Raw genomic sequence first — 20,944 nt, 5'->3', positions numbered from 1 at the left:
CTTATGTCAAAGCGGTAGGTGGATCAAAACAAAATGTCCAGACAGACCAAAATGGTACTGAAACAGAGGATGACAGACTAAAGGCCGAAATACTAAATGTCTTTTTCCAAAGCTGTTTCACAGAGGAAGACGGCACTGTAGTTCCCTCTCTAGATTGACGCACAGATGACAAAATGCTAGATATCGAAATAGACGACAGAGGGATAGAGAAACAATTAAAATCGCTCAAAAGAGGAAAGGCCGCTGGACCTGATGGGATACCAGTTCGATTTTACACAGAGTACGAGAAGGAACTTGCCCCCCTTCTTGCAGCGGTGTACCGTAGATCTCTAGAAGAGCGTAGCGTTCCAAAGGATTGGAAAAGGGCAGAGGTCATCCCCGTTTTCAAGAAGGGACATCGAACAGATGTGCAGAACTATAGACCTATATCTCTAAAGTCGATCAGTTGTAGAATTTTGGAACACGTATTATGTTCGAGTATAATGACTTTTCTGGAGACTAGAAATCTACTCTGTAGGAATCAGCATGGGTTTCGAAAAAGACGATCGTGTGAAACGCAGCTCGCGCTATTCGTCCACGAGTCTCAGAGGGCCATACACACGGGTTCCCAGGAAGATGCCGTGTTTCTTGACTTCCGCAAGGCGTTCGATACAATTCCCCACAGTCGTTTAATGAACAAAGTAAGAGCATGTGGACTATCAGTCCAATTTTGTGATTGGATTGAAGAGTTCCTAGATGGCAGAACGCAGCATGTCATTCTCAATGGAGAGAAGACTGCCCAAGTAAGAATGATTTCAGGTGTGCCGCAGGGGAGTGTCGTAGGACCGTTGCTATTCACAATATACATAAATGACCTTGTGGATAACATCAAAAGTTCACTGAGGCTTTTTGCGGATGATGATGTGGTAAATCGCGAGGTAGTACCAATGGAAAATTGTACTGAAATGCAGGAGGATCTGCAACGAATTGACGCATGGTGCAGGAAATGGCAATTGAATCTCAATGTAGACAAGTGTAATGTGCTGCGAATACATAGAAAGATAGATCTTTTATCATTTAGCTACAATATAGCAGCCGGCCGAGGTGGCCGAGCGGTTATAGGCGCTACAGTCTGGAACTGCGCGACCGCTACGGTCGCAGGTTCGAATCCTGCCTCGGGCATGGATGTGTGTGATGTCCTTAGGTTAGTTAGGTTTAAGTAGTTCTAAGTTCTAGGGGACTTATGGCCTCAGCAGTTGAGTCCCATAGTGCTCAGAGCCATTTGAACCATTTTTTTACAATATAGCAGGAGTGATTTAAAATGGAATGATCATATAAAGTTGATCGTCGGTAAAGCAGATACCAGACTGAGATTCATTGGAAGAATCCTAAGGAAATGCAATCCGAAAACAAAGGAAGTAGGTTACAGTACACTTGTTCGCCCACTGCTTGAATACTGCTCACCGGTGTGGGATCCGTACCAGATAGGGTTGGTAGAAGATATAGAGAAGATCCAACGGAGAGCAGCGAGCTTCGTTACAGGATCATTTAGTAATCGCGAGAGCGTTACGGAGATGATAGATCAACTCCAGTGGAGGACTCTGCAGGAGAGACGCCCAGTAGCTCGGTACGGGCTTTTGTTAAAGTTTCGAGAACCTACCTTCACCGAAGAGTCAAGCAATATATTGCTCCCTCCTACGCATATCTCGCGAAGAGACCATGAGGATAAAATCAGAGAGATTAGAGCCCACACAGAAGCATACCGATAATCCTTCTTTCCACGAACAATACGAGACTAGAATAGAAGGGAAACCGACAGAGGTACTCAAAGTACCCTCCACCACACACCGTCAGGTGGCTTGCGGAGTATGGATGTAGATGGATGTAGATGTAGATGTCTTAGCAACAAATAATTCTGAGTTAATAACGAGCACCAAAACGGATACAGGGATGAGTGAACACCGGGTTATCGTAGCGAGATTGAATACTGTAACCACAATGTCTTCCGAAAATAAACGAAAAATGTACCCATTCAAAAAAGAAGATAAAAGTTCACTTGACACCTTCCTGAGAGAAATGTTGTGTAGAGGTACGAGAGGATCTTACTTTGTTGAGAACGAGTATTTCTGCTATGTTGTTCGGACAGTAGCGTAAGGGTTGAAGATAAATAGAAAGGAGTGCAATGGTTGAGAAGACGATGCAGCAAACACAGGTGTGGGCCCTCACACGAAAATTCTTGGAGAACACATCACCATATTCATCAATCATTAAATCATGCTTTTTCAATAAATCCAGAGTACGCTGTTAAACTTGCAGAGGAATACAAGAACAGAAAGCAAGCAGTGTAAAGTGTGCCCCGAGGGTGGCGAAGGAAAAATACCCAGTTATACAATGAAGGTGAAGTTCACTGCACCACAAGAAAATAATCTTCTCTGACTGCAGTAGTTTAACCACAAATAAAATAATGCAAAGAACACTTCTGGAATACACAATAACAAAATTATATCTGAGGCAAAAGGCATGTTAAAATCAAAGTACTTTTAAAGTGCCACACTCACTCCTGCACTAAGTGTACCATAATCAGAGTTTAGAAGGGACGTTTCAGAGTCCCGAACGGACAAAAAGACTTTAAGTCCGGCATACCCGACAACAAGAACGTTACAAACATTACAAAGTCCTACTGCTGGTTACGTGATCGGAGCCACGTCTCTTCCATGTAGACGCCAAGTTGGTAGCTGCTGAATGGGAAGATTGACACGGACAGTGACTTCATCACGACAGTGGCTCCAGAGCGAGATCCTAATAGCTGGAATGTCTTAGCAATCGGCGCCTGGCCCAGGAAGTGCACTTGGAGTGAACTGGCACATCGAGGTCCGACCACCTTCTCGTGCTCCAGGATACTTCTGGCACTATTCTTGATCACATAGCCCACGGAAGGGAAAAGGTTCACGAGGCCAGTGTCCTTCGGTGGCTCTCAGGTTGCCGTCTACTGACAGGTCGGAGCGCGGCCCTTTCGCGTCTCTCTTCTGCACAGAGGTCCTTTGCACGCATAGCCCGCGTGTGTTGTTGGTTGCTGGGTAAGTTGGCGCCCCCACGCTGTACAATGTACACTGCGCAGCAAACATTAAGCCGCCAGGGATCACTTTTTCGAAACCCCGTAATTCTCTCCTATGCGACGAAAATGTTCGAATTTCTACTCAAATTTGCCTTCAACCTTCACAACCTTTCTCCGTAATGGAGCAAAAACGTACGCCCAGAGACTTCACCCTCCGGCTCGGCAACGCTTGAAACAGCAAGGTGTCGGCACATGCAAAGAAAAAGGACAGCTCAGAAGTTCATGTGAGCTGTAAGTTAGGTTAATGAAATCACATTGGCGCAAAATTCACCACAATTCTGCGCAGCACCACCGTGGATGTGTCACATGACGAGAAAGTTGTCACACCCACTCTTACCCTCATTTCACACCTTTTTTGACCCCTCTGCTATATGTGTAAGTACCGTAACACTCAGCTTTAAAACCACGTGATTTTCGTATGGGTGGCAGAGGAAAACATCTGAGGCAAACCACGGCTAAAAATCGCCACAAAAATTCCTCAGCGAATGGCATAAAGGGCGTCAATGACATCACCCCTTCCCTTGGGGCATTGTTCCCCCACACATTTCGTGGTCAGAAATGACAGTTCGATGTGAGATGAGCAATACGATGATATTGTTGCCACCATCTGGTCGTTTCAACTCTACTCTATGGACACTGTAGGGCCGCAACTCCAGTGAAAACGATCTCATTTCTTTTTAGTGTAACGTGACAGCAAGTTTCGCTTTGCCTTACAATTTGGACCTCTAGGGACCGTTCGAAACCAGACGACGAAATGTGAACGTGATTAGAAGTAGAAAAGTTTTTGTATGCTGTTCCAGCCCTCCTTTTTTGAGCCCACTTGTGGCGTGACAACGGGGTGGTTCGGCACTGACACGTGCGTGAATAAAATGACGAAGTGTTCCCCTAAGATAGCCCAGTTCGGCATCACCCTCTGTGCCACCCTTGCACTTTTCTCGAGCACATTTGAAACGTATTTGTCAGAAACTTCTACGCCAATTCAGTCTCCCAGCTGCTTTAGCGTTTGAAGTTATACATCCTCCACGTAAGAGAGTCGAAGGTGTTATCTAGCCCTCAGAAGCTGGAGTAGGTGTAGAAGTTTCTCAAAGGTACACTCTTGACGTGCTCAAGAAAGGTGCGTGGATGGCACTGAAGATGACTCCGAAGTGGGTTTTGCCAGCAGTGGCCAGCTTCGTCAAGAACGCCGTCCTGTTATTTATCGCACTGCGAACTATCGCCTTCAACCGCAAGGGAGGGAGTGGTTTCATTGACGCCATTTATGCCACCATCTCAGGCCTCTTCATACCCAGTCTGAGTGGCGGTGTGTCTGAAATGTTTTCCTCAGCCACCCATACGAAAACTGCGTGATTTAATAGCTGGGTGTCACGATACTGGCTTCCACTGCAGAGGAAGTGAAATGAGGGTAAAGCAGGCTGTGAAGACCTTTCCATCGTGCGACACGCCCACGATAGCGTAGGCTAGAATTGTGGTGAAATTTGCGCTAATGTAAACTCATTAACCGACCTTAGAAGACATACGAACTTCTGAAGTGTGGCCTCCTTCGAATTTGTCGAAGTGTGGTTTGAAGCATCGCCAAAGCCGAGAATGAAGTCGCAGGGTGTCACGTTTTTTCATCATTACATGGGAAAGTTGTAGGCATCTTTGAGCCAAATTTAGAACTTTTGCGTTGCAGTCAGAGAGAATTACAGAGATTCAAGAAAAAGATGCTTTTATTTTGTTGTGCAGAGAAGCAGCACCACACTTCTTATCGTCGTCCACGTTGCAAATTCCAGAAATCATTCAGTAAAAGCTCTAGTCGGTGTCAGAATGCAATCAGCTTGTGAGTCGGTGCGCGGCTGTTGTCGCGGAACCGTTCTCTATGTTGACGGCAGTGTCATAATGCAAGCAGAATGGAGTCCATCATGCGAATACCACGAGTAGTTCAAGTGCTTCACAGCAGAGATAGAAAACAGTTCCATTATTGAGGAAAACATCGGAGCCATGCAGCTGAACGACCCGATCGTGTCAATAACACAATCGCTGAAATACATCTCGAACTGTAGAGCCAGAATACAAATAATGCTGAAACTTAGCTTCTTATTTGTGTGATGGGTGCCTGGAGATTGCACTCAGAAAAAGCGCTTGCCTGACGCTTTTCGTGCCAAGAATTGAATGACACATTGTCTTCATTCTTCTGACTTATCATTTCTCACATTATCCAAAACAACATTTTCAAATCCCTAGAGATGCGTTTAAAGCAGCAGCAAATTATGCGATCGAGATTTCAATTCTGAGAGCGGAATATTTACGTCAAGTGTGGCGCAAGATACACCATCAGTCTGAGGTGTACTTCTTTGCCACTGAATGAAGAGCATTTCCGTAGCCCATTCAAGCAGGAGAAGCAGCGGTGGAGCCTTTTCAGCGATAAGTATCCCCTTTATCAGTGTCAAATTGAACTGAATTTATCTGAATGGAATACAGCTCGTTTTAGAAAACTAGAAACAGCACGTTGAACGATTTTTCTTAGTTTCATTTGTAACAGTGTTTTCCATGACGTGAAAGGGAGCTTTCTTGAACGGGTAGATGACAGCATCACAAAGAGGAGTTAGGAGACTGTGAACAGGAGCAACGGGAATGTTCATTTCTTAGATGTAACTAATCAAGCAGTAGGTTCTACTACAGTGCTTAAAGATTAAAGAAATTAAAAAATCAACAGTTTCAGGAGGTTGTAATGAACTCTAAAAGTTGAGAAGTCAGACATGAACCCTCTCAGTGGGGGGGGGGGGGGGGGGGGGGATGGGAGAGGGAAATGACCATTCCCAGTATGGTCCATCGATATTTTAGGAGTTTACCTCGTTGGAGAAAGTCTCAGAAACAATCTCGAAAATTTGATGATATTTGTAAGATCTGATGGTGGACATTAGTTTTAGCTATATGTTCGTCAACTACATAAAAATAGGAACTATTTGCAAGAGCGTCAGTCAAACGAAAGGAATGTCGAACGTTTTTGAAAAAGGAAAGAAGGAATTCTGAACTCGACGTCCCGTCAGCTACGTTGTCCTGGGTGACGGAATAGTCAGAACAAGCTCTAAGTTGTTGAACAAAAATCACAGGATAGAGATATGCTCATATACGGATGGCGGTAGTATCGCATAAACAAGGTATAAAAGGGCAGTGAACTGGTGGAGCTGTCGTTTGTACTCAAATTACTCATTTAAAAATGTGTTCGACGTTATTATGGACACATGTCGGGAATTAACAGACTTCGAATGCGGAATAGTAGTCGGAGCTAGACGTATTGGACATTGCATTTCGGAAATCATTAAGTAATTCAATAATCCAAGATTCACAGTGTCAAGAGTATGTTGAGAATACCACGTATCAGGCATTACCTCTCACTACGAACAACGCAGTGGCCGGCGGCCTTTACTTAACGACCGAGAGCAGCGGCGTTTGAGCAGAATTGTCAGTACTAACAGATAGGCAACACTGCGTAAAATAACGGCAGAAATAGATGTGGGACGACCGACTAAGGTATACGTTAAGACAGTGCTGCGAAATTTGATGTCAATGGGCTATAGCAGCAGACGACCGACGACAGTTCCTTAGTTATCAGCACGACATCGTTTGCAGCGGCTCTCTTGGACTCGTGAACATATCGGTTGACACCTAGACGATTGGGAAACAGTGGCTTGCACAGAAGAGCTGATGGCGGGGTTGGAGTGTGGCGCAGTCTCGTCGAAAACATGGACCCAAGTTGCCAACAAGTCACTGTACAAGCTGGTGGTGGCTCCATAATGGTGTGGGGTGTGTTTACATCGAATGGTCTGGGACTCTGGATGGTCGGCTACTTGGAGCTCATTTGCAGCCATTTATGGACGTCCTGTTCCCAAACAGCGATCGAACTTTTATGGATGAAAATGCATAATGTCACCGGACTACAATTGTTCGCTATTGGTTTGAAGGACATTCTGGGCAATTCGAGAGAACGGTTCGGCCACCCAGATCGCTTGACATGAATCCCATCGAACATTTATTGAGAGATCAGTTCGTGCACAAAATCGTACACCGGCAACACTTTCGAAGTTATTGACGGCTATAGAGTCAAAATGGATCAATATTTCTGCAGGGGACTTCCAACAACTTGTTGAGGTCATGTCGCGTCGAGATGCTGCCCTACGCCAGGCAAAACGAGGTCTGACACGATATCTTTAGACTTTTTTCACTTCAGTGTGTAATTACGAAAGAGTGAATGAAGCTGCATTAGTGGTTAAAATGATTATTTACTAGTGATAGTGATTATTCTATGACATCACGATCAGAATGCCTTTGACTAAGCTGCAATAAGAAGATGTACTTCAATTTTAACCAAGTGCTATCAGGTTACTCGCAGGTGCTGTAAATCAGAGGTATGGATCTTACACCCGGAGCCAATGACAGGCTGTCGTGGAATAACTCTGTGCGGTGAGTCTTCTGTTACATATCGAGTAGAACGAAGCGAGAAAATCATTGGTCAATGAACGAGAATCTGTTGCAACAAGGAACACAAGCGCGGGTCAGCCAAGCTCGGGACGGCCTTGAGGTAGCGAAGAGGTACGATCTATAAACTTGGCCAACAGTCCACTAGCGTACCATGGGCGGGCATCTCAGAGTAGCAGTGGGAGCCAAGAAGGATTACGTCGGCCACTTGTGGCGTCAGCACGCGTGGCGCTGTCACGCTGTCTGCGACATAATTGCAGCGTGGGCCGTAAGTGGGGACAGAAGCAGCTGAGGAAGCCAACCTCTTTCCACAAGAAAGGCAGCGTTGCGGCCATCAGGGCAGCAGCACGGGATCCTATCCAAGGGCTGATTCGCGCAGAGGGCATTATGGGTGTCTCATGCTCTCGGCCACACACCAGTGTGGGATACCGTGTATGAACTCACGTAATGCAGACCCTTTTATTGACTGTCAAATTAAAAAGAATTCATAGCATCCATTACTCTAAAAAAGATATGTCATCAAACTTAAGGACACTTTATGGTAATATATATGAAAACGGTATCTGTTCTTTCGGACATGTCCGAAAGAACAGATACCATCTTCATATAGTTAAGGCTAACCGGCCATTGACCTTCTTCTTCTGTGCAAGATGCACACGCATTGCCCGAACTCTTACGGGATTCGGTAAGATTCTCTGCCGCGAGTAATGAGTGTAATGGGCAGGGGCACTATGAATGTAGTGTGTGGACTTGAAGTTGGGAACGTGGGTCTCACGGGTAGCGTGAAAGGATATAATCCCTGCAGTAGCACTATCCTCTGTGTCCTCGGTGGCTCAGATGGACAGAGCGTCTGCCATGTAAACAGGGGATCCCGGGTTCGAGTCCCGGTCAGGGCACACATTTTCAAGTGTCCCCGTTGATGAATATCAACGCCTGTCGACAGCTTAGGGTCTTGATTTAATTAAAATTTCACTTTATGGTAATGTCAAAATACCAGCTTATTTGTAGACTTCATTCATTATTACACTTGCGGTCGATCGACTCTTGGTACAGGGAGCGGTATTTGACATTCATTGTAAAGAAATGTCCGCCCCGGTAGCTGAGTGGTCAGCGTGACAGACTGTCAATCCTAAGGGCCCGGGTTCGATTCCCGGCTGGGTCGAAAATTTTCTCCGCTCAGGGACTGGGTGTTGTGTTGTCCTAATCATCATCATTTCATTCCCATCGACGCGCAGGTCGCCGAAGTGGCGTCAAATTAAAAGACCTGCACCAGGCGAACGGTCTACCCGACGGGAGGCCCTAACCACACGACATTTCCATTTTCCATGGTAAAGAAATGTAATGTGTGGCGTGTAAATAGGAGGACAGGACCATTATTGTTGGATTATGCGGTTGAAAATTAATCAGTAAACACAACAACGATCGTAAAATATCCGGCAACACGTGGAGTATCTGAAAGTGGAACGACCACGTAAAACTATTTATAAGTAAGGCAGGCGTCATATACATATTCATTGACCTTATCCGGAAATGCAGTTCTTTCACGAGAGACGTGACTTACAAAAAATTCGCTTTTCCGAGTCCTGCGTATTACTCGACAGCCTGGCAAAGAGAAGAGATAAAGAAAGCCAAAGAATAGCTCCGCGATACGGCAAAGGTTGTTTAGTAAGCAAGAGAACGCGACAGGAAATTCGGCTCAGAGTGATCCAAAGTCATGCCACATAGGATAAGGTCTACAGTGGTGATTGAGTAGTCTTGGTCCATAGGACAAAGTCGTATTCAGGGATATAACGGGAACGATCATTCGAAGCAAAAAAGGCTAATAAACATGGGCTGAAGAATTCATCCCTTAAGAACTATGAGCCCTTGTTCAGTAGAGGAGATTTCACAGTAGCAAAGAAGAATTGCTCATAGCTCTTAGGGTATGCATTTTAGAGCCCATGTTTACTAGACGCTTTTGCTTCGAATTATTGTTCTTCTTATATCCATGTATCCTATTGGTCAATACTATGAAATTACCAACGTAGACTTTGTCCTATGGGATATGACTTTTGAATACCATGCGTATTCCAGTGGAAGAGGTTATAAGAGGAGCATTGTGTATAATGGAGAGATTTCATGTTAAAATTCTGGAAAAGCACATTTCACTAAGAATCAAGCAACATATTACTACCTTCCTCATATATCTCGTGAAAAGATCGCGAAGAGACAATCAGAGAAATTCGAGCTAATACAGAGACCTGTCAACAATCATGCTTCCCACACCACACATCACCCGCGAATGGAAGAAGGTAGGTGGATAATGATAGTGGCGCCGAAGCAACTACGCACTACACTGGCTTGCGAAGTATGGATGTTAATTTAGACATTTCTCTTATCTTCATTGGCCCGTATTTTCGAGAACTACGTAGGAATTATAGACTTGCTTTCATTCGCGGTTGTTTGTCTTAACCCAGCCATAGTATGAAATACTTTCAGAAACACTGAAAGAAGTATACTTTATTTCATTGCATTATCTCCTAAATTCAGTCTCCACTTACATAAATTGTAATAAACTGTACAACGCTTGGTGAGGTAGATCATAGGCATATATAAATATTTGTTATAGTAGATTTTTACGGAGGCTTCCGGAACAAGCTCTGAACCATGATCGGCCACGGCGTGCGAAACTGCACACGTGAGCAAGTTTTCCATGTGTGTAGTCCGGAGATCGTCCTGCCTTGGCACTAGCTGATACGTCTCGGCTTTGCTCTGTCCTTCGCAGTAGTACCCAGAATAGCGTGACATTTCATTTCATTCTGCTTTCTTCTGGCATTTTGTGCAACTTTCTTCAGAAGACTTTAAAAAAGAATGGGTATCACAGAAGAAAAGGCAGAACATTCTCAGTTCCCCTCATGCAGTCACATAAACTACGGGAATGAAACGTCGTTACAGCACCTTTCAGAAAGAATTTCCGTATTCATTTGGCTATGAAAGACCAAAAAAATTGCAAAGACCGAGATACAGTTTATGTTGGATTCGTTGTCATATACTTTGCGCTAATCTTTAAATACGGAACATGTGATGAAATGCATGGTAGAAATAGCAAGTTTTATAAAGTCGCACGTATTATTACATTGTCATAGGGCAATAGTTTCGATGGAACTGAACGAACAGTATACACTACTGTGAAGTACGTTTGCTAAGTCAAGGGACATGAGTGGAACAATTCCTTAATTCTGGACCCGCTATTATTGAATTTCTGATGGAAAAAGGAAAGCAGGAACGAAAATTATAAGATCGATAATAGATTGCAGACCTTGCATCTTAAATACAGTTGACTGTGGGCTGCCCTCAGTAAGACATCACGAAGTGTGAAGCAACTGATTTCTGATTTCATGGGGCATGGGGAAACTGGATACATTTAAAAGGGGAATCACATTCTGGCAGGGGCACCTTCAAACTTAAAATACTATCCGTTTTCCCGAGATTACCGTCGTTGAAGAAGCCACAAATGTTGAAGAATTTATTTTGGCATTGAAAGAACTACAATAATAGTTTTCTAAGCATTTTAAGAACACTGCCAGATAAGCCAAAACATTACGACCACTGCCCACCGCGACGTTGGAGAGGATGCCGCCTGGTGGCTTTGCGGGCACGTAAAGCGGTAACAGAAGTATGTAAGCGGAGCAGACACGGACGGCGGATCGCCCTAGCGAAGATATGGGCCACAATTAGGGAAATCCATAGAGATAAGTGGAAGGAGTATATAGAGGGTCTATACACGAGCGATGTACTTGAGGGCTATATTATAGAAATGGAAGAGAATGTAGATGAAAATGAAATGGGAGATATGTTACTGCGTAAAGAGTTTGACAAAGCACTGAAAGACCTAAGTCGAACCAAGGCCCAGGGAGTAGACAACATTCCATTAGAACTACTGACGGCCTTGGGAGAGCCATTCCTGACAAAACTCTACCATCTGTTGAGCAAAATGTATGAGACAGGCGAAATACCCTCAGACTTCGAGAAGAACGTAATAGTTCCAATCCCTAAGAAAGCAGGTGTTGACAGATGTGAAAATTATCGAACTATCAGTTTGATAAGTCACGACTGCAAAATACTAACGCGAATTCTTTACAGACGAATGGAAAAACTGGTAGAAGCCGACCTCGGGGAAGATCAGTTTGGATTCCGTAGAAATATTGGAGCACGTGAGGCAATACTGACCCTACGGCTTATCTTAGAAGCTAGATTAAGAAAAGGCACACCTACGTTTCTAGTATTTGTAGACTTAGAGAAAGCTTTTGAGAATGTTGACTGGAATAGTCTCTTTCAAATTCTGAAGGTGGCAATGGTAAAATACAGAGAGCGAAAGGCTATTTACAATTTGTACAGAAACCAGATGGCAGTTGTAAGAGTTGAGGGACATGAAAGGGAACCAGTGGTTTGGAAGGGAGTGAGACAGGGTTGTAGTCTCTACCCGATGTTATTCAATCTGTATATTGAGCAAGCAGTGAAGGAAACAAAAGAAAAATTCGGAGTAGGAATTAAAATCCATGGAGAAGAAATAAAAACTTTGAGATTCGCCGATGACATTGTAATTCTGTCAGAGACAGCAAAGGACTTGGAAGAGCAGTTGAACGGAATGGACAGTGTCTTGAAAGGAGGATATAAGATGAACATCAACAAAAGCAAATCGAGGATAATGGAATGTAGTCGAATTAAATCGGGTGATGCTGAGGGAATTAGATTAGGAAATGAGACACTTAAAGTAGTAAAGGAGTTTTGCTATTTGAGGAGCAAAATAACTGACGATGGTCGAAGTAGAGAGGATATAAAATGTAGACTGGCAATGGCAAGGAAAGTGTTTCTGAAGAAGAGAAATTTGTTAACATCGAGTATAGATTTAAATTTCAGGAAGTCGTTTCTGAAAGTACTCAAAAATGGCTCAAATGGCTCTGAGCACTATGGGACTCAACTGCTGTGGTCATAAGTCCCCTAGACCTTAGAACTACTTAAACCTAACTAACCTAAGAACGGCACACAACACCCAGCCATCACGAGGCAGAGAAAATCCCTGACCCCGCCGGGAGTCGAACCCGGGAACCCGGGCGTGGGAAGCGAGAACGCTACCGCACGACCACGAGATGCGGGCCCTGAAAGTACTAGTATGGAATGTAGCCATGTATGGAAGTGAAACATGGACGATAAATAGTTTGGACACGAAGAGAATAGAAGCTTTCGAAATGTGGTGCTACAGAAGAATGCTGAAAACTAGATGCGTAGATCACATAACTAATGAGGAAGTATTGAATAAAATTGGGGAGAAGAGGGGTTTGTAGCACAACTTGACTAGAAGAAGGGATCGGTTGGTAGGACATGTTCTGAGGCATCAAGGGATTACCCACTTAGTATTGGAGGGCCGCATGGAGGGTAAAAATCGTAGAGGGAGACGAAGAAATGAGTACACTAAGCAGATTCAGAAGCATGTAGGTCGCAGTACGTACTGGCAGATGAAGCAGCTTGCACAGGACAGAGTAGCATGGAGAGCTGCATCAAACCAGTCTCAGGACTGAAGGCCACAACAACAAACAAGTGACTTCGACAAAGGACAGATTATTATTACGCAGATCCCGTGAACGAGTATCTCGAAAACAGCCAAGCTAGTCGAATGTTCACATGCACTGTCGTAAGCATCTACGGAAAGAGGTAGAAGGACAGTGTAACTACCACTTGGCGCTAATTGGTAGGACGTCCACGACTCATCACAAAGCGTGAGGGTCGGAGGTTTGTCTGCTCTGTAAAGTAGGGCAGATGGTGGTCTGCGGCACCTCTGTCGAAAGAGCACATTGCTGGTGCCCGCTTAACAGTTCCGGAGCACACCGTTCATCTTACATTGTTGGACATGGAGCTCCGCAACAGACCACCCTTACGTATTCACATGTTGACCCAATGATATCGTCAATTACGATAGCAGTGGGCGCGGGACAATCGGGATTCAACCGTCGAACAATGGAAACGTGTCGGCTCTTCGAGTGAATCACATTTTTACTTCACTAGGTCGACGGTCCACAAACGCCATCGTCGAGGTGAACGGCGGCTCGAAACGTGCAGCGCGCCACGGATGCAGTCTGATGGGAGCAGTATTGCGCTTGGGAAATATTCTCCTGCGCTCACATGGGACCTGTAGTAGCAATCGAAGACACACTGACTACTACGAACCACCTGCATCTCTTCATGCTTGATGTCTTCCCCGACGGCGATGTCGTCTTTCAGCAGCATAATTTTCCGTGTCTCAAACCAGAAACGTGCTGCAATGGTTTGAGCATTATGGTGAACTCACGTTGATGTCTCGGCGACCAAATTCGCCTGATGTAAATCCTGCAGAACCCATTTGGGTCGCTATCGCGCGCCATCACCGCTTATGCAAATCAACGGCTCGTTGTTTATGTGAATTACATGACCTGCGCGTAGACATCCAATGCCACAAACATCTTAAACTTACCAACAAACTGTCGAATCCCTGATACGCAGAATCAGTTACGTATTTCCTTCCAAAGATGGACAGAGAAGTTATTAAGCAAATGGTAGTAATGTTTCGGCTCAACAGTGTATGATTTTTAGCTGTTTTCGAGACCATTTGACGTTTCAGTTGAAAGCGTCCCTGGACATCCGCAGATCGAACTGGTCGATCCGTAACGTAATTCTCGTTTACAAAGCAAATTATTTCATGTTAGAACTGTCCAGTAATTGTCCGTTCTTTCCATCGGGAGGAGTTTCCATGTCTCTACAAAGAGGCTGGAAAGGTGATACAATGTTTCGATCAAGATACACTATGTGATCATAAGTATCCGGACACCCGGCTGAAAATGACTTAGAAGTCCGTGGCGCCCTCCATCGGTAATGCTGGAATTCAGTATGGTGATGGCCCACCCTTAGCCTTGATGACAGCGACCACTCTTGCAGGTATATGTTCAATCAGATGCTGGAAGGTTTCTTGAGGAATGGCAGCCCATTCCTCACGGAATGCTGCACTGAGGAAAGGTATCGACGTCGGTCGGGGAGGCCTGGAGCGAAGTCGGAGCTCCAAAAGATCCCAGAGGCGCTCTACAGGATTCAGGCCAGGACTCTTGTCAGGCCAGTCCATTACAGGGATGTTATTGTCGTGTAACCACTCTGTCACAGGCCGTACATTATGGACAGGTGCTCGATCGTGTTGGAAGATGCAATCGCCATCTCCGAATTGATCTTCAACAGTAGGAAGCAAGGAGGTGCTCAAAACAACAATTTAGGCCTGGGCTGTGATAGTGTCACGCGAAACAACAAGGGGTGCAAGCCCCTGCATGAAAAACACGACCACACCGTAACACCACCGCCTCCGAATTTCACTGTTGGCACTACACACGCTGGCAGATGACGTTCATCGGGCATTCGCCATACCCACACCCTGACATCGGATAGCTACATTGTGTACTGTGATTCGTCACTTCACACATCGTTTTTCCACTGTACAATGGTCCAATTTTTACGGTCCTTACACCAAGCGAGGCGTCGTTTGGTATTTACCGGCGTGATGTGTGGCTTATGAGGAGCCGCTCGACCATGAAATCCAAGTTTTCTCACCTCCCGCCTAACTGTCATAGTACGTACTTGCAGTGGATCGTGATGCAGTTTGGGATTCCTGTGTGACGGTCTGGATAGATGTCTGCCTTTTACACGTTACGGCCCTCTTCAACTGTTGGCAGTCTGTTTCAGTCAACAGACGAGGTCGGCCGGTACGTTTTTGTGCTGTACGTATCCCTTCACGTTTCCACTGCACTATCATATAGTAAACAGTGGACCTAGGGAAGCTTAGGAGCGTGGAAATCTCACCTACAGACGTATGACACAAGTGGCATCCAATCACATGACCGCATTCGAAGTCCGTGAGTTCCGCGGAGCACCCCATTATGCTGTCTCACAATGTCTAATGACTACTGAGGTCACTGATATGGAGTACCTGGCGGTAGGTGGCAGCACAATGTACCTAATATGAAGAACGTATGTTTTGGGGGATGTCCGGATGCTTTTGATCACATAGTGCATGTGTGTGAAGGGCTTTTTCGGATTATGAAATTACATAACTCACAATTACATGGCAAAATGCGTGACGAAAATCTGCAACACTACCTGCGTCTGTCCATACGCCGGCACTTTGAGCCAGATGTAGATTTTATTATGTTTCCAATGCGCCAAAAAAATTATTAAACTGAAAGTTTGTTTTGTTTGAGATCTATACCGCTGAGAAATATGAAATCTGTACTAAGTCGCATGTGAGACGTATCACGTTGCCATTTGATGCAGCGCGTTCGCAGTTTCCTCCTCTTTCCATTCAGACAGCGTGGGGCAGCAGCGGAATTGTGCACTCAGGGGAGAGAGATTAGGACGTGTATCACAGCACAGCACACGTGCAGAACTTTTAGCTGTTTCTGATCTAAACGAACTTGTGGCCTTTAGGTTCTTGTATTCGGTTGTATACAAAATTGTCGAGTTTTTTGAATTGTTGTGTGTCGAGAAAAAGTTAATCTACTTTTTTCGCTGAGCTGTTTCCAAAGATTTCTGTCGTTTTCGAAATTTGTTGTGGGAGGAATCTATGTGCGGCAACTTCATCAACGCATCAGTCCCCTCTGTTCATACCTTGAGCCATATGTGTGAATAACTAAGGTGGTTCACGCCACTTTCATAATAATACAGGGTGTTCGGGAATTCCCGTTACAAACTTCTAGGACTTGTAGAGCGGAATGAGTACATAATATTTTGAATAGGAATCCCCGTTCAGAAACGTACCGTTTCCGTTATGCGACAGCTTCAATTCAGATGTGTAGTGCGTCTACGTCTGCTGAGGGAAAGGGGAAGTCTCTTAGTTGCTTGTCCTTGTATGAAGTAGTGTAGACAGTATGACGTGTAGCACTTGTTGTGGGATCGTATGTAAGGTTTAATCTATGAGATCCTGTTGAGACATAGGAAGATCTGCTGGCGCGAGATCTGGCCGCTGCACTGTAGAATCGAAGAGACGCCATGTGGGATGGCGAGTGTGCACCAGAACATGCTTCGTAGGTACAATGCCTGTTACAACGTCGGTGGTTGTCACATCGAGCCGCTGTTGTAATGCATCACTATTGTTCTGTACGCACGGTATGCTGGGTCCTCTTTTGTTTTGGAATAAAATAAACAAGTAGGGTTTAAGAGTTAATCCATACAAATGAGCCTAAGTGATACATGGGTGTTTTGTTACGTCTTCTTTCGAATTTTTGCTTAATAATTGTACTGTGTCACGCATTGTCCAGTTCCTCAAGCAGAAAAGGAAGGATTAAACAACTCTATTGAAACCGTCGTAGAACGGGAACAGAACTTTCGAAACATGGGATTCTTATTCAGAATATTATTTACTCTCTCCCCTTTAGAAATATGCAACGCAAATCTTCGAACACCTTGTATACATATTGGTCTAAATAAAAAAAATATCTCAAATGGCTCTGAGCACTATGGGACTCAACTGCTGTGGTCATAAGTCCCCTAGAACTTAGAACTACTTAAACCTAACTAACCTAAGGACATCACACACATCCATGCCCGAGGCAGGATTCGAACCTGCGACCGTAGCGGTCGCTCGGTTCCAGACTGCAGCGCCCAGTACCGCACGGCCACTTCGCCCGAGTGAAGCTTTGACTGGATTCTACATTGCTTCTTACATGTAGCATCCGTTAGATTTTTTTTGTATGTTGTTGATGCGTTCATAAGGTTTCTTGATGTGTGATGATGTGTTTACCTATGATACTAGACTACAAAATACACTACTGGCAATTAAAATTGCTACACCAAGAAGAAATGCAGATGATAAACGGGTATTCATTGGACAAATATATTATACTAGTACTGACATGTGACTACATTTTCACGCAATTTGAATGCATAGATCCTGAGAAATCAGTACCCAGAACAACCACCTCTGGCCGTAATAACGGCCTGTGTACGCCTGAGCATTGAGTCAAACAGAACTTGGATGGCGTGTACACGTACAACTGCCCATACAGCTTCAACACGATACCACAGTTCATCAAGAGTAGTGACTGGCGTAGTGTGACGAGCCAGTTGCTCGGCCGCCATTGACCAGATGTTTTCAGTTGGTGAGAGATCTGGAGAATGTGCCGGCCAGGGCAGCAGTCGAACATTTTCTGTATCCAGAAAGGCCCATACAGGACCTGCAACATGCGGTCGTGCATTATCCTGCTGAAATGTAGGGTTTCGCACGGATCGATTGAAGGTAAAACCGCGGGTCATCTGAAATGTAACGTTCATTGTTCAAAGTGCCAATGGCACCCCATACCATTACGCCGGGTGATACGCCAGTATGGCTATGACGAATACACGCTTCCAATGTGCGTTCACCGCGATATCGCCAAACACGGATGCGACCATCATGATGCTGTAAACATAACGTGGATTCATCCGAAAAAATGACGTTTTGCCATTCGTGCACCCAGGTTCGTCGTTGAGTACACCATCGCAGGCGCTGCTGTCTGTGATGTAGCGTCAAGGGTAACCGCAGCTATGGTCTCCGACCTGATAGTCCATGCTGCTGCAAACGTCGTCGAACTGACCGTGCAGATGGTTGTTGTCTTGCAAACGTCCCCATCTGCTGACTCAGGGATCGAGACGTGGCTGCAGGATCCGTTACAGCTATGCGGATAAGATGCCTGTTATCTCGACTGCTAGTGATACGAGGAGATTGGGATCCAGCACGGCATTCCGTATTACCCTCCTGAACCCACCGGTTCCATATTCTGCTGAGAGTCATTGGATCTCGACCAACGCGAGCAGCAATGTCGCGATACGATAAACCGCAATCACGATAGGTTACAATCCGACCTTTGTCAAAGTTGGAAACGTGATGGTACGCATTTCTCCTCCTTACACGAGGCATCACAACAACGTTTCACCAGGAACGCAGGTCAACTGCTGTTTGTGTATGAGAGATCGGTTGGAAACTTTCCTCATGTGAGCACGTTGTAGGTGCCGCCACCAGCGCCAACTTTGTGTGAATGCTCTGAAAAGCTAATCATTTGCATATCACAGCATCTTCTTCCAGTCGGTTAAATTTCGCGTCTGTAGCACGTGATATGCGTGGCGTAGCAATTTTAATGGCCAGTAGTGTATATATTATTTCATTGTACGCTATTCAGCGATCTACAATAATGTTCCTCAGTTAACCTTAAATTTCTTTCCATAATCTCTCCTCACCTTGTGAACGTGGTGTAAAGCAAGGCCAGCCAAGTATACAGCAGAAAGAGAAATAATAGTGGCATAAAGAAATCGAGATGAATTATCAAGTTGCTTGGAAGCACTAAGCGTTACCTAAAATGAGGGATATTTCTGAACACAATGTTAGAAAGGTTTTTGTACAATATAAATCTTAATTACAAGACAACTGTCGTATGAAGTACTCAAAAAATGAGGACGTGGTTCTAGAGCTCCCTAGTTGACTCCACTCATGGGGAAGGGCAACGCAGAGGACTGGAAGACCGCTTGGTTTGTGCTGACGGACTGCGGTCGACGTGTGTGCGCACAACACGCGTAGCTGGAGGGAAGAAGTGCGGCTGCTCGGCTACTCACCCAGCCACCAGGCGCCGATCCAGCGCGGGTCGTCGTTGTCGATGACGGGCGTCAGTCCTGGGGCGACGTACAGCCGCAGGGCGTACGAGGCCACCACGAACCCGAACGTGGGGCCCAGCATGCGCAGGCACTGCGACACGGCTGACACCAACAAACGAAAATTCCCTGTTAGGTTCGAATCTGTAGATCAGTTCAAAAGCGTTAGACACCTCCTGCATTTTCTTTTCTTTTCTGAGGCCAAAGAAATACAGGGCTATTACAAATGATTGAAGCGATTTCATAAATTCACTGTAGCTCCATTCATTGACATATGGTCACGACACACTATAGATACGTAGAAAAACTCATAAAGTTTTGTTCGGATGAAGCCGCACTTCAGGTTTCTGCCGCCAGAGCGCTCGAGAGCGCAGTGAGACAAAATAGCGACAGGAGCCGAGAAAGCGTATGTCGTGCTTGAAATGCACTCACATCAGTCAGTCATAACAGTGCAACGACACTTCAGGACGAACTTCATCAAAGATCCACCAACTGCTAACTCCATTCGGCGATGGTATGCGCAGTTTAAAGCTTCTGGATGCGTCTGTAAGGGGAAATCAACGGGTCGGCCTGCAGTGAGCGAACGAACGGTTGAACGCGTGCGGGCAAGTTTCACGCGTAGCCCGCGGAAGTCGACGAATAAAGCAAGCAGGGAGCTAAATGTACCACAGCCGACGGCTTGGAAAATCTTACGGAAAAGGCTAAAGCAGAAGCCTTACCGTTTACAATTGCTACAAGCCCTGACACCCGATGACAAAGTCAAACGCTTTGAATTTTCGGCGCGGTTGCAACAGCTCATGGAAGAGGATGCGTTCAGTGCGAAACTTGTTTTCAATGATGAAGCAACATTTTTTCTTAATGGTGAAGTGAACAGACACAATGTGCGAATCTGGGTGGTAGAGAATCCTCACGCATTCGTGCAGCAAATTCGCAATTCACCAAAAGTTAACGTATTTTGTGCAATCTCACGGTTTAAAGTTTACGGCCCCTTTTTCTTCTGCGAAAAAAACGTTACAGGACACGTGTATCTGGACATGCTGGAAAATTGGCTCATGCCACGACTGGAGACCGACAGCGCCGACTTCACCTTTCAACAGGATGGTGCTCTACCGCACTTCCAACATGATGCTCGGCATTTCTTAAACAGGAGATTGGAAAACCGATGGATCGGTCGTGGTGGAGATCATGATCAGCAATTCATGTCATGGCCTCCACGTTCTCCCGACTTAACCCCATGCGATTTCTTTCTGTGGGGTTATGTGAAAGATTCAGTGTTTAAACCTCCTCTACCAAGAAACGTGCCAGAACTGCGAGCTCGCATCAACGATGCTTTCGAACTCATTGATGGGGACATGCTGCGCCGAGTGTGGGAGGAACTTGATTATCGGCTTGATGTCTGCCGAATCACTAAAGGGGCACATATCGAACTTTTGTGAATGCCTAAAAAAACTTTTTGAGTTTTTGTATGTATGTGCAAAGCATTGTGAATATATCTCAAATAATAAAGTTATTGTAGAGCTGTGAAATCGCTTCAATCATTTGTAATAACCCTGTATTTGCCCACGTGAGTGTGGAAGTTCAATTTGTCCATATTGTTTGAAATTGGCTGAGGTCTGAAACTCTTTTACAAAATTTTTGAAATAACACTTTTACACACCAGTTGATTATCGCAAAGGAGAAAACAGCAAACAGCCACTGTTAACAATCCTATGTTTTTGTAAA

At 45.1% G+C, this 20,944-nt stretch overlaps 1 protein-coding gene across 1 annotated transcript in view; it reads right to left on the bottom strand.

Annotated features, from left to right (window-relative positions):
• The window catches only part of LOC126162901 (solute carrier organic anion transporter family member 74D-like), a 209,376-nt gene that overhangs the window by 93,464 nt on the left and 94,968 nt on the right, over positions 1–20,944 (bottom strand). The window contains exon 6 of the mRNA XM_049919713.1: positions 19,187–19,327. Coding sequence (XP_049775670.1) covers positions 19,187–19,327 — 141 coding nt within the window. The remainder of the gene's footprint in view (positions 1–19,186; positions 19,328–20,944) is intronic.

The sequence above is a fragment of the Schistocerca cancellata genome, chromosome 1 (genome assembly GCF_023864275.1).
Source record: "Schistocerca cancellata isolate TAMUIC-IGC-003103 chromosome 1, iqSchCanc2.1, whole genome shotgun sequence".
In the NCBI taxonomy this organism is placed as follows: domain Eukaryota; kingdom Metazoa; phylum Arthropoda; class Insecta; order Orthoptera; family Acrididae; genus Schistocerca; species Schistocerca cancellata.
Note: the sequence above shows the minus strand (reverse complement) of the source record. Positions and strands in the feature narration are given on the sequence as shown.